General features: G+C 39.6%; 1 protein-coding gene across 4 annotated transcripts in view; it reads left to right on the forward strand.

The window, feature by feature from the left end:
- SLC45A4 (solute carrier family 45 member 4) overlaps positions 1–15,659 on the forward strand; it is an 89,681-nt gene that overhangs the window by 42,384 nt on the left and 31,638 nt on the right. For all 4 annotated transcript variants that reach the window (XM_075415491.1, XM_075415489.1, XM_075415492.1 and 1 more), the window contains exon 2: positions 10,945–11,561. In XM_075415491.1, the coding sequence (XP_075271606.1) occupies positions 11,318–11,561 (244 nt within the window). In that variant the 5' untranslated portion in view covers positions 10,945–11,317. The remainder of the gene's footprint in view (positions 1–10,944; positions 11,562–15,659) is intronic.

Genomic DNA, 15,659 nt, shown 5'->3' on the forward strand with positions numbered 1-15,659 from the left:
GTCATGCCGGTATTTGGGACAGTCTGAAAAACTGGAGGAGGGATCTGCTCAAGTGCTTCAGCTATACTTTTTATGGCGTGTGCTTTCTCAATGCTTGTTTGTAATCTCCTGCTTTAAAAGGGAGGTGTGGAAGATGTTTACCAAAGGTGCTGCACTGTTAAAAAAAAAAGATAAAACTGCTGCTCTAACCTACAGCTGTTTCCTATATTAGCCCTACCTAATGCGTCGCAGGCTTGAGGTCATGCAGCTGAGAAGCTGCTATTTTACATCACCCTTTGCAGTGTGGTTGCATTAGAAGGAGGCAGGGCTCCTTGGGTGCCAGTGAGGAAGTAAGAAAGAAATAAAAAATTATCTCAACACCTTTATTTCTATCTTTGATACTAGAGCAGTCAACCCCATTTAACACCTTATCAGGGGATGTTAGAATATTTTACTTGGCCCAGGCAGAGGGAAGCTATGCGAAGCTTGGGTGGGGAAGAGGTGGAAGGGAAGGAATCTCTCTCCTTTATGCTGACAAGAGGCAGTTTCCAGCAATCATGCTGAATCAGTGTGGGCTTCAACTCCAGGTTAGGCTGTAAACAGTTGCTTATTACCAAGCTGTCACAGTGATGTACTGCCTGATCTGAGTCCAATCAGAGAAGCCAGAATGAGACTATTTAGTGCCAGATGACATAACCAGTTATAGTTGTTTACAAACCCTTCAGAGAATCTGAAATGTGAGAAACCCTCTTTTGCCTTGTTTTGGTTTTCATATGAGGGAGTAATTATTTCCTCAAGAGTTTGTAAAATCCGGCCCAAACCAAACTGCTCCATCTTTGTTAGAGGGTGAACAAAATTCTAAAAATGCTTTCAAAAGCTTACTTTCACAGTTTTCCGAGATTGAATGATAGTAGTGTGGTTAGGGACTAGTAACTGGAGATAATTCCAATGAATTAGACTTTGCAGATGTTAATGATATGCTAGAGGAAATCAGCTTATGAAGATCTATGCTGTGCTCTTTTTTTGTCTTGATCTATTGAATAGCTTCTGTAATTTTCTAATACATATTCTGGCAGAACTTGGGTTTCTTAAGCGTTTACAGCCTGAAGAAACCAGCCTGCAGATTTCGGAGCAGTGAGTATAATTAGTTCAAATGCCAGTATGTGAAAATGAAGTATTGCTCTCTTCGTTGTAGATACAGTAACATCTGCAAGATCTAACTTTGCATATACAGACTAAGCATACAGACTAAGCAGTTGGTCCTGCCTTGATTTTTTTTTATGGATGAATATTCATGCAGAACACTAGTCTCTGCCTCTTGTAGAAAGTATTGCTTGTTCTGGAGAGCAATTTGTGAATGGTTGCGTTGATATACTTCATTTCCCACACTGAGCAATCAGGAGGACAGCCTTGGTGAAAGAACTTGCAAAAAAAAATGCTAGTGGCAATGATGTATGAATAGTTAGGATTAAGGTTGCACCACCAGCCCCACAGGGTTAGACCTTGTTCTGCTTTCTGCAGGAAGGTAAGATTGCTCTGGTTGATCCACTTGGTAATGTATTAAGATGATCCCTGATGACAGCCTTAATTTTGTTTTCCTCTGTCCTGCCTCACTGAGACAGAGGGAATGAATCAATTGAATTCTGATGGGAGATAATTCTCATGTTCAGTGTGTTTTAAAAACTTGAGGATCTCTTCATAGGGCATGCCTAAACTGGGCCAGATTTAGCTTGTGCCAGACTGAAGTTTGCCTGTGCCTATCTGAGCAAATTAGTGGATTTTCTAAGTGAAAGTTATTTGTGGCAGTGTCAGACTGTAACAGCGGATTTGCACGCTGGCCTGAATGATCTTAATCCCCATGTTTGAGTTCTTTATGCTTATGTGATTACTTTTTTGGTTTTCAGAGTGCTTAGCTGTTAGTGCTTGCTGTCTTGCCCTTAACCTGTATCTAATTTTGGGTGGTGATCCAGCTGTCACGAATAAGGCATGCCTGTGCCTTTGCTGTAGTGTGGGACTGCATTTCAGTACCTGTTTTACCAGTATCACCAGTCCCAGCTGTTACATTTTCTGCTATCTGGGAAGGCTTTTCTGTTGCTATCTATACTGTTCACTTGCTTAATGTCTCTGTATTAATAATCATGAGGGTAAAGGAAGCATATATGAAGTTTTTTTACCTAGTAGTAAAGCAAAAAATAAGTTTAATCAGATAATGCTACCTCCCCAGTTAAGAAAATGAAGTGTTTCCTACTGAAAACAGCAGAAGCAGTGATTTAACAATGTAATCTGATCTAATATTAGTAACAGCCTGCGCCTTTAGGGAGCAGTGTAATATCCAATCCACTGAATAAAGTCTGTCTCACACTAAATTCTGGATCCCTTTTAAAAAGACGGCTTCCAAGAATTGTTTCAGTAATTTCATAAAGACACATGGCTTCCTACTTGTCCTTCCCAGTAATATAATCAGGCTGGGGAAATGACATTGGCCCCCAAAATATGAAGAATGAGGGAACAGTGCTGTGTTATAAAGATGTTTTTCCTGATGTCAGGACAACCTTCATCTCTCCACCTTACATCTTAAGCTTTCTACTCCTACCTGTGTGTCTGGACAGGAGAAAGCCCATCAGGGGAGTTTCATGTGCAGCTTGCCATCTGTGACTGCATCCCCACGTCTTCCAGCATGAGCCAAAATCTTATTCTTGATCACTTGCCAAGTAAGCTGGAAGAGGTGGAAGATGATCCCAAGAAAGCAAGGGGGCTTCTAGTCAAGGCCATGCTTCATGGAAAGAAGTAGGCAGGAAGCCCTATGGAAGACTTAATACTGGCAAGGCTGGAGTTGGAAGCCGATTTATGTCAGGCTGTGATTTCTGGAATCTTGTATATGTACCGAGGAAAGAATGCAACAAGTCTTCACTAATTGTTTCCAAATGAAGCGGCACACACCCTTGCTCTTAAATTTTTGGGGAGGATTGTTTGGATATTTATGGATTTATTGGGGGAGTCAAGGATGTCAGAAGTTCAGCCTTAATAGCAGGAGAGCTGTCAGAATCATTTGCTTCTCTTAGATGAGTATATTTTTCAAAAGTTATGCCCTAGCTTAAACAGCAGGGCAGAAGCTGTAAAAGGCAACAACTGGATTATGGTGTGTGAAGAGTCCCGAGGGCAGGCAAAAGTTTGAATTGCAAGAAGTGCAAAAAAATGCTGCTTCTCCATGTCAGGTGGATTGCTCCATATGGCCTTCATTTGTGATGTACTGTGCAATGATTTCCCCCCTCCCAGACCTTGCTTCAGTGGCCTAAATTGTGTGGTAGCCTGAAAAGTAGGTCATGATGCAAAAGCACTGTGCTAGTTCCAGTGGTGCTTTTTATTTTTTGTAAAAAAACAAGTTCATTTTGAAACCTGGGGTTTTTTTAAAATTTCATTTAAGTCTTCATGCGGTGTCAGTCATAGGGTTGCTTAGACGTGGTATCCTTGTAGAACAAGCTGGTTTATGCCGTTGTTTCAATGCCTTTGATTACCTGAATGATGAATTAAATGTTAGGACATGTCAGATGTGGTTCTTTATTGCACCCAGTTAGCCTTAACCTTTTTCCTTTGGCAGGCCTTTAGTGATTCAGAACAGGTTAGTCCAGTTTAATGCAAGACTATTTTAAAATTAGAGGTTAACTTTCATCTCAGGATCTGGAGTAATGTCGCTCACCTATAGGACTGTTAAGTAATATGTGGTATAATTGCATTTTTTAAAAGTTATTCCTGAACAAATACAGTCTTCTCTCTCTGATAAAGTTAATACAGTTCTGGCTTTAGAAAGCAGTAGCTAAAAATCTTCCTGTGTTTGCCTTTAACTACGTGAGAAGTCTTAATGGGAATTTAAATAACTACCTGCCTGTACGTGCTACCTTTTTGAACCAAAGGCCTCAGAACTTGCTTATTTGATGGTGCTTCTAGAAAGTCAGAGGATTTTGAGTCTGAACTTTTATGCAGGAACAACTGAATTGGACCATGGAAGGATACAGCCCCTTTGCTCAACTTCAGGTAAAGCAGTTGCATTTGTCCAGCTGGGCCAAAAACTCCAGGTGTGTTTTCTAGATGCTTTTCTTCCTACTGCAGTGGCTGAATGCTTGAGTCTTGACATAGGCCAAAGAAGCTTCCCCTGTGGCCAGTTCTGTTGCTGTAAATGGCTGCTAATAATTAGCAACAGAGCTGCAAAACCACCAGGGAGAACATAGCTGCCTGTTGGCTAAGAGAGCGGAATTCTGCCTTGCATCTGGCAAATACGAGGAGGCAGAATACAGTATAGCTCTCCCAGCATGACTGGAGATCCTTCGTCTGCTTGAGCAGGGCAGGTGAGTCTGCTTTTTGACCTTGTAGCTGCAGGGATCCACTGACAAACTCTGTTCTGTGAGCTGCAATTTTACCCTGGCTTTGGGTGTTGCTACCTGAAGTAATTCTTCTAGCTGCCCCTGTTCCTCCCTTCCTCCATTACGTTGGTATGGATCCATGTGGCCATGCAATCAGATAAAACTAACCTGACTTTATAAAGTCTTTTTTTATAGGTTTTGTCAGCTTAATTTTCAATGTAAATCAGTTACGCTGTGTAGTTCCCTACTTAGCTGCTTGTGTGGCTGTGCCGGAAGGGGTGGGAGTGAGGAACCTGGGGCAAAGAAAAGGATGAACAGACTGCATTGAGACGTAGTCCTTGTTTATGCCACCTGAAAATGATTGAGAAACTTCTAGTCTAAGCAGCATAATAAGCTGGTAATGTATTTTATGTGATATTCCTATGCAAACAGCTGACTGTAAACCAAATCTAGCCTTGCTAGCAAAACAGGCTGTCCTAGAAAAAGTGTAGTTTGCTGTTCTAATTTGAAGCTGCAGTCAGCTTTGTAATGCAAGGGAGTATCTGCCTGGTTTCAGCTGCTGCTACCTCTGTAGTGGAAGCTACTGTTTCTATGGCAGATCTGTAGAACCAATTTAATCATAGTGGAGTCATCTGTACAAAATCTGTTGGATCAGCATCTTACAGAATCGTTTTTCACGTATTTTGAGGATTGACACATTTTTGTGAGGTGGTGTAGCCACACTTGCAGAGGGACGAAGGTCAGCCCTGCCTTTAAGGGCTGCTCTTTCACAGCAATGTACTATTGCGCTGGCATGGTGGAGCACCAGAGGATTTGATCTCAAAACATTAGTAATTATCCTTGGACAAATGCCATTTTACTCTCGAAAAAGCACAAATCCAAGCGATGTATCATTTTGCAAGCCAGTCAGATGCTGAAGCAGAACCCAGTGTCCATTCTGCATTTAATCGTGGGAGGAACAGTAAGTGATGTTTCTGTGCAACGTGGGGGTAGGAATGTTCAGCCAAACATTTAGTCTGTGGAAGAGCCAGATAAACTCAGACTGCATTTCTTTCCAATGCTAATATTAAAGCTATACTTAAATCAGTCTAGATAATTTTTGAAGAGATTGCCAGATTATTTGAAAACCTGAGCATAAATGGATTTGGCAAGTATTTGACAAATGGAATGACTGGGCAATCATAGGCTTGCCAGCCTAACATGAGTCACAGGTGAAATGGTATGGTTACTAGTGTGTGTGTCTCTGGGATGTACTCACTGAGGAACTGAAGGAAGGTTAAGGTCTAAGACTCAGAGGAAAAAAAAAATCTTGTCCTATTAGATTGGCAGCTTCTGGACTCCTATACTTTTTTCCAGTCAAACATTTGGATATTTTGTGAATTAAAGTACACCTACCTTGTTTTTTTGTTTATGGTTTTCTCGATGTGTCATGCAGAAGGTTACATTAGGATCTGTTAGAGATCCCATGACAACTGTGACTAGAATCATTAAAGCCTGGTTAAATTCTGGAAGAACTGGTTCCTAGCTATTTTCCCTTCTGAAGTTAGTGGTAAACAATGAAAAGACATTGATGTATTGAGGCAGTGATGGCTCAAGATGTCTCTTCATTCTTCTTTTCAGTGTCAAGAAGGAAGAATTCTTTTAAACTGTAGAATCTTTGTTTGAGCTAGAGCATTTCCTACATTGCTAGGAAACAATTCCTATGGGGCAAAACTGAATGCAGCTCTTCAGTATGATTTGAGGAGCCTTTGAAGAATCTGTATACTTGTGTGTAAAAGAAAGTAATGATAATGGCAGAGGCAGATCTTGAAGAGATGGCTAGATAAGAGATTGGAAGTTGATGCAATTAACTCTAAAGAGAAGGGGTAGTTTGCCTCTGGGTCCCCTCCTTGCTCCCTTAAATATTCAGTGGTGTTTGGACAGAACTGTTTCCATCCTTTTCAGTTTATTTCATTCCAGTTTTTAACAGGCTGTGCTTATTTTTACCTTCAGGACTTAGGATTTTGTAACTAGTGCACACCTATTCTGTTGAAATTAATTAATTGTTTCTTACACCAATAAATACCTTAAGGATTGCCTAATGGCTTCAGAGGAAGAAAGCCCTCCTGAAGAGTTTAAGTTTTCTCATGGTATTCAGTTGGGCCTATTCAACTATCTATTTACTAGGCTGTGTTACTGCTGAGTAAAGTATGTGTGTGATTACCTGAAACTTGCTGTGTATTCCATAGCTTAATTAGTCATATGCTTTGGCACTGGTTCAGAAAATCTAGTTGTTTGTCAAACAGTACATTCCTGTTCCTTGTTAGCAAGAGATATCTGGAAGCATGCATTAAAAAATACTTCAGTCTGAACAGATTTGGGGAGAATCAGTTAACCCTGTTTATTTTGGGATTGATGGGAGTACTACCAATCATCTGACCTCTAGATGATGGTATCACAAATGCAAAAACACTGCTCGTCAACCTTTAAGTCCTAAAATTACAAAATGCACTGAGAAGTGTGCTAGAAGTCATTTGCCCGAGGCATTCTGTTGCAAAATTGTCTAGCGTGAGCTTTCTGTGCATCTCTAGCATTAGAGTCCTTGCTAGGGAAAAGAAAACCACTGAATTTTGTGGGCCACAAATATGCCCTCTATAACTCTTCCTCTTTGGAAAACACTGAAGAAAGGCAATAATTTTCCTCTGGTTCTTTGATAGATCACGTGCTTTGTGAACTCTGCCTATTGGAGTCACAGGATTATTGTGATACAGCCTTGTCAAGCCTGTAACATGGTGGCTTGTGCTTCACGTAGTCATCTTATGGCTTATGCCTAGATGGAAGATGGATGATAAAGTATAACACATAAGATTACAAGCGATTTGAGCAGCTTTTATAAAATTCCGCTTACAGATTAGTTTTCAGAATATATTACTTGCCTGTTTTGTTGAAATATTAACTACTGCTTTATAGGTTTTGTCATTGTCACAATGTGGCCAAAGGTCAAAGTAAAACATGTGCCGTTATGTTGAAGAGCTAGTGTAATCAGTCACCTCCTCCCATATATGCTTTGCAAGACCAGGAATATTTCTGTATGTAAACTTCTCTTCGTACCCAACCTCTATACAATGCCCAGCATGAACCCCTTTCCATGGCTGAAATCCTTCATTCTACTTATTCTTTTGTTAGTCATGAAGATGCCTTTTGAAACTTTTTTGAAAGTATAGTGAGAGTGCATGGCAGAATGGGGGCATGGTCTTAGCTTCCTGAGATAAATGCTGTCCCATATGCCGGTTTACATTTTTAAATTATTTTCTTTAGCTGCTCTGCGGCTGGATGGTCAGAAAGGCACAGATGGAAGGGAAGCTGTCTTTCTGAAACCTTTTGCCACCATGCCTCTCGACATTGTTTGAGGAAGGGATGCTTGCTCTCTTAGTACCTAGTCTGCTTGAATGACAGGTAAAATATGATTCTAATTCATCACTTCTTTCAAAAATATAATAATGCTGGCATGCTTCTTAAGTGGACTGCTCATGCCATGAAGCCTTTGAATCACATCAGTAAAGGGAATGTATTAGAAATTACCCTGGGTATTCAATAATTAAAAATTGACAATTAAGGTTTCATTTTACTAGCCACCAACACGAAAACGAAAAAATTGTGCTAGATGCAGGCATGGGAACATGCCTCTTGCTATTTTAATCCAACTCCTCTTTAGATGCCATTTGCTTTGGAGTTCTTTGCTGCATAAAAGCTCCTGTAATATTTACTTCCAGCAGGTAAATGAATTTGTATCCCTTTTCGATAAAGAATGCCACTGTTCGAACTTGCCAAATTCAAAACGAACTTGGAAAAAGCACAAGCAAAATCTGGATTGGTCTAAAATGAGTATGAACACAATCTAGCAGGACTTAGGAAAGAACTGGAAGACCTTTCTGAAAGGCTCTTGTTGTTCTCTGGCTCTTGTGTTAGACATGCACTTGGAGTGAGATAAAAGCACTGCAGGAAGACTAGCGTTACGCTTACCGCAAAATTGGCATAATGGAAAAGTAATTCTCTGTTCCTTTAGATAAAAACCTGCCCATTATGCCTCTTGCTATTGCACTTGAATACTGTAACTGCTTTTTCTGGCGTGTTTAAAATATACTGTTCTTATCTGTGCCAATTACAGCTTCAAAGTCTGCCTCCATCTATCATCTGTTATTCCTGTCTCTTATCTGATCATTCCCCATCATCTTCCACTTCAAGAGTAACTTTTCCAGTCATTCCTTAAGAGCCTTGCTCAAATGGGCTAAATCTCAGAATATCCTCTTTTCTCCTGCCTCTTTATCCTTCCCAGTGACAAATGCTCCTGGCCTGGTGTCATCCTGCTTGCGCATGGAGCCTGCCCCAGTGCATCATAAAACATTCTGGTGTGACGAACTGCCTTCCTCTTGGTGCCTCATTCTGCTACTGTGTAACTGCGTATTAAATTGTTTAGGGAAATTAAGTTAAATCCTTCATAGATGGTGACAGGAGTGGAAATTAAGCATAGGAAAACACTAGAGACTTTAAAGCCATCTTGTACAGTAGTGTTATCCATAACCCTTAGTCTGTAATACAGCACACGTGTTCTGAGTGATTTCTGAATAATGAGAGCTGGTATGTAAACTTTTAAATTCTACTGAATGTCATTTTGCATGAGTCTGCCAGTAATTAAACATTTTACGGCTAGTCTGTAATTAAAATAATTGCTCCATCTCTGGAGCCTGTATTTTGTAGGTTTTACTCACCCAGAAATTGTGTTATGAGAAGTGGATGTGTGTTTTTCTAATACATGCAGTACTTCATATTTATGAGAAATGAATAGCTCTTCAAGGAGTGAGTTGAAAGCTCAAACACTGGGAAGAGAATCGCATCCCTTCCTCTCCTGATGCGAGCTCAGTGCTGTGCGAACTGCTGGAAGGAGGCAAACGAACTCTGCCTCATGCAGGCACTTGGTAAATCCAAACCCCGACTAGTGAAAAGAGGAACCTTCATAAAAACAAGGTGCTGATGAAAAACTTGCATAAGTTCCTGTCTGTGCCATAATTCAGTAACCCTAGGCAATACATCTCAACTCCTGTTAATTCTGAGTGGGTGGAGAAATGCTTTCTTGAGTCTCTTTTTGTTCTGAGCTATTTCATGCTTATAGATTAAAACTTGGAACTTAAAAGTTGGCTTATAGCACTTGTGTTCAGTAAGTTATGTTAAATTCTCTCATGTGAGTTAAAGGTTTGACTACCTCAAAAGCAAATTATAGTATTAAGTTGTTACTGAGGTGATCCAGTCTGAGAACTCTGGGGAATCTTGGGGAGCCTGAGAGGAGAAAGCCCAGACCAAAAAAGTTGCTTTTAACTGGGAGAACAAAATACATGCAGTAAACCCGCTGGGGGTACAGCTCGAAGGAGGGTATGGGCAGGAGGGAGTGCTCCAGAAGATATTTCCATGCTGCACTTTTAGTAGAACAGTGTGTGGGGTCACACTGAAACAGTTGCTGTTGTGATGTGCTTTAAACCTCAAACATGTCTTTTTGCTAAAGGCTCGTTTTTAAGTTCAGCGCTTAATGATCCAGTTTATGCTGTAGCCCACAAAGAGGTTTTGTTGCCACAACTGAAGGGGCAGTGAACTGCGGCGTGGGGATGTCTTAAGGCCAGCTTTGCTGCCAAAGCTGGCATCCCGTGGAAGTGTTCCCTCGGAGTTTTGTCCTGGGATACGAGCTCAGTCACACCATGGATAAATGTTAATACGCATCCTTCTAGTACAAACATAATGTAGTCTGCCTTTTTCTAAAAATGCTTTTTTTTCTTTCCTAAGTGCTTATGTTTTGACGTGGTACAGTATGTACATCTGCTTAGACTTTGTGTCACAAAGGAGGGGGAAATACAGAAGAAGTTTCACCTGGTTGGAATATTTTAGTAATTTTAATGTATGATGGAAGATATTGTACCAGTCTACTTTTATGGACTTCAGAAGCCTCATAGGATGTGGGAGTAAGATGCTTTTGTGCAGAAACTGAAGATGGATTCATATGCTGTATATGTTTGCATTAAAACTTCAAATATTTAAGTATCGATCCTCAAAGTTATATTCCTGATTGTTTATTTTTGCTCATGTTTGCTTGAGAAATATCTTTGTTATAAGATGGTGTGATGGTTACTGCAAAGTAACTAGCAACTTCCAAAAGTCTAAATGTAGATGTCTGTGTGGCCAGTGAGTAAATGGCAATTGATGAATCATCTTCCTGGTATAGTACTGGAATATCCTATGCTGTTTCTGAAATGGAACCTGCATTAAATTTCCCAGAATTTTAGTCTTGTGCTCAGGATTCTGAGGATCTTGAGCAAATAAGCTGATATATTCTTCTGTGGCTTTGTGTAGAACCACAAACCGGAGGAACTTATGAGTGCAGTTAAGCATCACTTAAATATGAGGAGTAACTGTAGTTCGGTGGAAAGTCCAGGAGTAGGAGGGAATGTGGAATAAAAGACCCTACAGTAGGCAAGGACAATGGAAAGCATGAAGCAGGAAATGGGGTATATGGTTAAGGAGGGGGGGCACAATATCCTGAAAAATGCCATTGAAATTTTTAAATGCTTGCTTTTTGTTGCAGATTAATCAGCCACTCGATGGGGTTTAACAGTGGAGCACCTCTTTGTGTCGCCTTTCCACCTCTCTGTAGCAAGAACAACAACTTCAGCACTTCTTCAATAATAATTATGAAACTGGTATTAACTGAATGGCAATTATGGATTTTTAACTCTAACTCTCAGTAAACCAGCAAGCCATATGTTGAAATTCCTACCAAATAGCTTTTCGGTCTTAATGTCTCAGATCTATACAAGAAATTGCAAGATACCTGTTTATACAAGAGGAATATAAGCATTACTTGCCTGAGGAACAGAAGCTGAAAGAGAAGACACCCTAATTTGATTGTGGAGTTATGGTAGTATTATTTATATAGATATAACAGATATATATATTTTATGGTAATGAAAATGGCTCCCCAGAATGCTGACTCGGAATCTATGCAAGTTCAAGATCTACCTGTTGCACAGCTTCAGAAACCAGAAAACAAGGAGAATGAAAGTAGGGAGGAGACCATTAGTGAAGGATCCATAGACCGGATACCAGTGCGCCTGTGGGTGATGCATGGTGCAGTAATGTTTGGCAGGGAGTTTTGTTATGCCATGGAGACAGCTTTGGTAACACCTGTATTGTTACAGATTGGTAAGTAATTCTCATTTCTGTTAACTGAAACTTTGTCTTTTTCCATTGATTGAAGTCATAGGGTGAGGGAAGTGGGATCTGCCAACTAGAAATACACAAGGTAAAAAGGATTTTTGGGTTTTGTTGTTGGCTGTGCCACAGATTCAATTGTATGACCATGTTTAGGTGCAAAGGTTTTCTGTATGCTTTTCTCTTCTGTCTAATACTGCTTCCCTTTAAGAATTTTAACCTGATTTAAGTTTTGGGTTGCCTTATAAAACTAGAAACCTCAGAAGCTTCTAAAATTCTTTATTAAAAGGTAAGTGCCCTAGGAACTAGAAACAACATTAACCTATCAAGGATTGCAAGGAAGTTGTTTTCATTTCTGGAGAGATGCTTCAGGTTACAGTACTTTACAATAAACAATTAGATAAATTGGCTTTTCCAGCTACTAGTGTGACACTGCATTTATTTCAAACCACTAGTGAGTCTTGTTTTATGTGATTAATCTGTCTAGTTCATAACATATGAATATGTGTGAATAAACTGTGATACCAATAGCTTTAGATAATGGGGATTAGAATAGGAGTAGACAGTGTTAAATTTCGTGGTGAGTACTGTGATTAGGTTTCTAATAAACTGCTTATAGAATGAACAGTATCTGGTATTATCTTTATTAAATCTAGAAAATCATGTTCTCTATCAGATATCAGAAAATATTACATGGAATTGAGTGGAAGTACTGGGCTGAGCATGCTTCCATGAGTAGATAGATCAGCAATGTGTGTGCACTGTATAAATCTGTCTATAATACATGCATATTATGGTTGGTCATGTTTGCTGTGGCTTCTACATGCAGTTGCACCTTACAGCATGCGCAGTTGTAGCCAAACAGTAGTAGTGAACCAAATCTCCAAAATAATGTTCATTGAGTACTATTTACAATGTTGTTGAAAAATTTCAAGGTTAGCATCTCAAAACATCTGTGGCTTTGTTTGATATGACAGAAGGGCAGAAGAGATTGAGCTTGTGAGTGTGCAATGTACAAATTCTTTCATGCAGTCTTCCTTCAGTTGAAAATGTGTTTTGATACGAAATTACTAGTCGGTTTATTTTTAATCAGAAGGGTCAATAGACAGTGCATTTAGTGCTGTGAGAGATGCTGATGGGTTACGCCTCCAAGTTTTCCTGAAAATTTTAATTTTCAGAGCTCATCAAATGTCCATTTTGGATCTATTGGTGACATAGCTCAAATGGATTGTGAGTGTTCCCCAAGCAGGGGCTTTCCGATCAACCTGACTTGTTGACTAAAACACATGCAACTGGATCTAGCAATGTTTATGATGTCCACAACTTGTTCTGAGATTTTGTCTTTTGGGTAAGCTGAGATTTGGAGACTAAATTAATTTGTACTAGCAGCATTGGTTCAATTCCTGTCTACTGTGAATGCAAAATGCTTGCATCCTGCTTTGCCTGGAGAAGACCCCCATTTTTGTAAGTGACCTGTACTTTTTTGTTAGCTTTCTTGTTTGTGCTGGCACTTGGATGTTTAAAATGTATAGCTGGCTAAACTGACTTTGCCTTACCATAGAGTGAGGTCAGACAGTATAAACAAACCATCCTCTTAATTACTGACAAGTCTACTAATTTACATTTCTTTTGTGAGCTCTTCTAGCAGATCTGTTTCCTCCAGATAATTGGGAAATATCTCTTCCCTTCCTTCCCTAACCCCAGCGATCAAAATAACATTGGGATTTGGGGGAAGGGAAGAAAAGAGCGCTTGCTTCTAGAAAAGCTGGCAAATGGACAAAGCAGTGTATGAGATTGTGGGGATGCAATGGGGATGCAATGATGAAATTTCATGCTGTGTGGGTAAGAAATGGAGGTAGCTGGTTATGAATGTTAGCACTCTAGGAGCTAACTGAATTGTTACTGCTCCAGCTCATGTTCCCTCATGGGGGGAATAAACAACGTTGTGTTCACTGAAGGGTTAAGTTATTCACGGGTCACTTATCTAGCCTGTTTGGTAATTACCTCTTACATGGTTCTGTTTACCTTTATCAACCTCAACATCTGTCTGCCTCAACATCAGCTATATTTATCCCTCACTGGAGGGGGTTGCATATAGCTGTTGAACTGCTGTAATATTCCCTTTGCTTCTTGCATTGGTAAAAGCAACATTCAGTTGCTTTGTGAGATTAAATTGGCTTGAGAAGCTATTTTTGAGAAGTGGCATCTGGAGAAGTGTGGTGACTCAACCAACTAACTTTGCTTGTAATAAATTGAAGAACCAGAAGCCTTTTGGGTATGCAAAAAAGACTCTACCTTACAGATCTATGTTGAATATTAACAATTAAGCTTTATGGTGTGTGCTTATGTTCTGTATCTGAGGGAAAACGTTGTTCACTCAGATAATCTGAGATTCTTATCTGATACCGCCATTAAAACCTTAGGCATGTTAGGATGGTGTTACACACTTTCTGCTTGCAGGTATTTGGTTTTCCTAGCTGTTTGTGTACCTTGGATCAGAGGTGTAGTTATGATTTGGCAAATCAACGATGTGTCCTACTTGTTCTGTAAGCCACAAGATTTCAGCAGCTGAAGGAGATAGTTCTTTGGATAGTCCCTTTCCAATTCAACAGTGGATGAATTCTTGATATTTTTAAGTTTCCTAAAGTTTTGAATTCTTAACAAAAGACTACAGGCAGCAGTGAGAGCTGTTTGGATTAATGGATATTGTGAATTGGAAATGTCTGGAAGTGCCTGAGTTGCTGTACCCCTACTGAAATAAGGTCTGATTTGTGACTTCAATCTCTGTCTTTATTGCTGTGCTTAGATTGATGTTACATTGCCATGTCAGAAATGCAGCTACAAATCTATAACAGCCTTCTAGTCATAACTGGGCTTTAGTAGCTTAGCAACAAGAACAGGCCAAATATATATTACATGTCTTTTTATTCTAGCTTGCTCTTTGATTTCTTGCTATCTGCAGCTTAAGAATTTAACATGAAATAGCTAATTTCAGAAGAATTTGAGAATGTAAAAATTTTCAAAAGAGAAGTGGCAGGCTGACCCCAGATGAAATTATATTAGTTGCACTTTCTAAGAGTCAAAACTTGAGACCTTCATTAACCTTTTTGAGACCCATTCAATCAGCAGTTCCAGACAGCCAGCAGTAAAACTTCATTAGAAAATAAACTCAGTGCCTTCCGCACTGTAGGCTTACTTGTTCACCAGTCAGAGATTTTTCAGAAAGTGATGTCTTCTTACTATTGAGTATGTTCTGTGTGTTAATGCTACTGTTTGCTTCCCCCGTCACATTTCAGCCACATCATATAAACTCCAGAGGAGCAGGATGAGGCCTTTGTCTTCCAAAACATCTGGTCCTTAATGCTGCTTATCTGAGGGAATTCAAATCCCTGCTACTGTTCATAAATGACAATGTATTTTCTTCCATCATTAAACATGGTTTCTGAGGATTCAATCTGTAAAACTATTTCCAGTTCATAACAGTTCATGGAAAATCTGGATACTTTTTAAAGATAACTTTGCAAACTATTTTGAGTGAATGAAAGCGAGGGGAAACTCATGACTGGTATGGCATAAACTTAGAGAAACTGTTAGCTTTTTGAAGAAACCTGTTCGGTGAAATCACAGTACATGGCTTCTCTTTATGCTTTAAACCATTAATTAATAGCATAATTTGGTAATTTCCTGCTTCAGTTGCAATGCAAGCACAATTTTGGTTGAAATGCAACCAGTAAATTGATTTTTAGTTCTGAAAGGTGGGATCCATGTGCCTGTTTCATTAGGACTGCGGAAGAAAAATATTGGTATTCTGTGATTTGGGGGGGGGGGGGCGGGCTGCTGCTTTCAGCATGAAAAACTTGCTGTCTGACTAATGGGTAGTGGTAGCTGTAAACATGAAGCTTCATGGTTTATATTTAATATGATAAAAGCTTTGCCAAGCCTTTACTGTTGCTTCAAAGGCTCTTTTCAATGCTATTGAGTGTTTTATGAATAGTTAATAGGCACAGAAGTGACTGTCAGCACCAGAACTGTTCCTCATTCTCCTGCATAAATTAAATATATTACACTGGTGCTTTTAAAAGGAAACTG

The sequence above is a fragment of the Opisthocomus hoazin genome, chromosome 3 (genome assembly GCF_030867145.1).
Source record: "Opisthocomus hoazin isolate bOpiHoa1 chromosome 3, bOpiHoa1.hap1, whole genome shotgun sequence".
Classification (NCBI taxonomy): Eukaryota; Metazoa; Chordata; class Aves; order Opisthocomiformes; family Opisthocomidae; genus Opisthocomus; species Opisthocomus hoazin.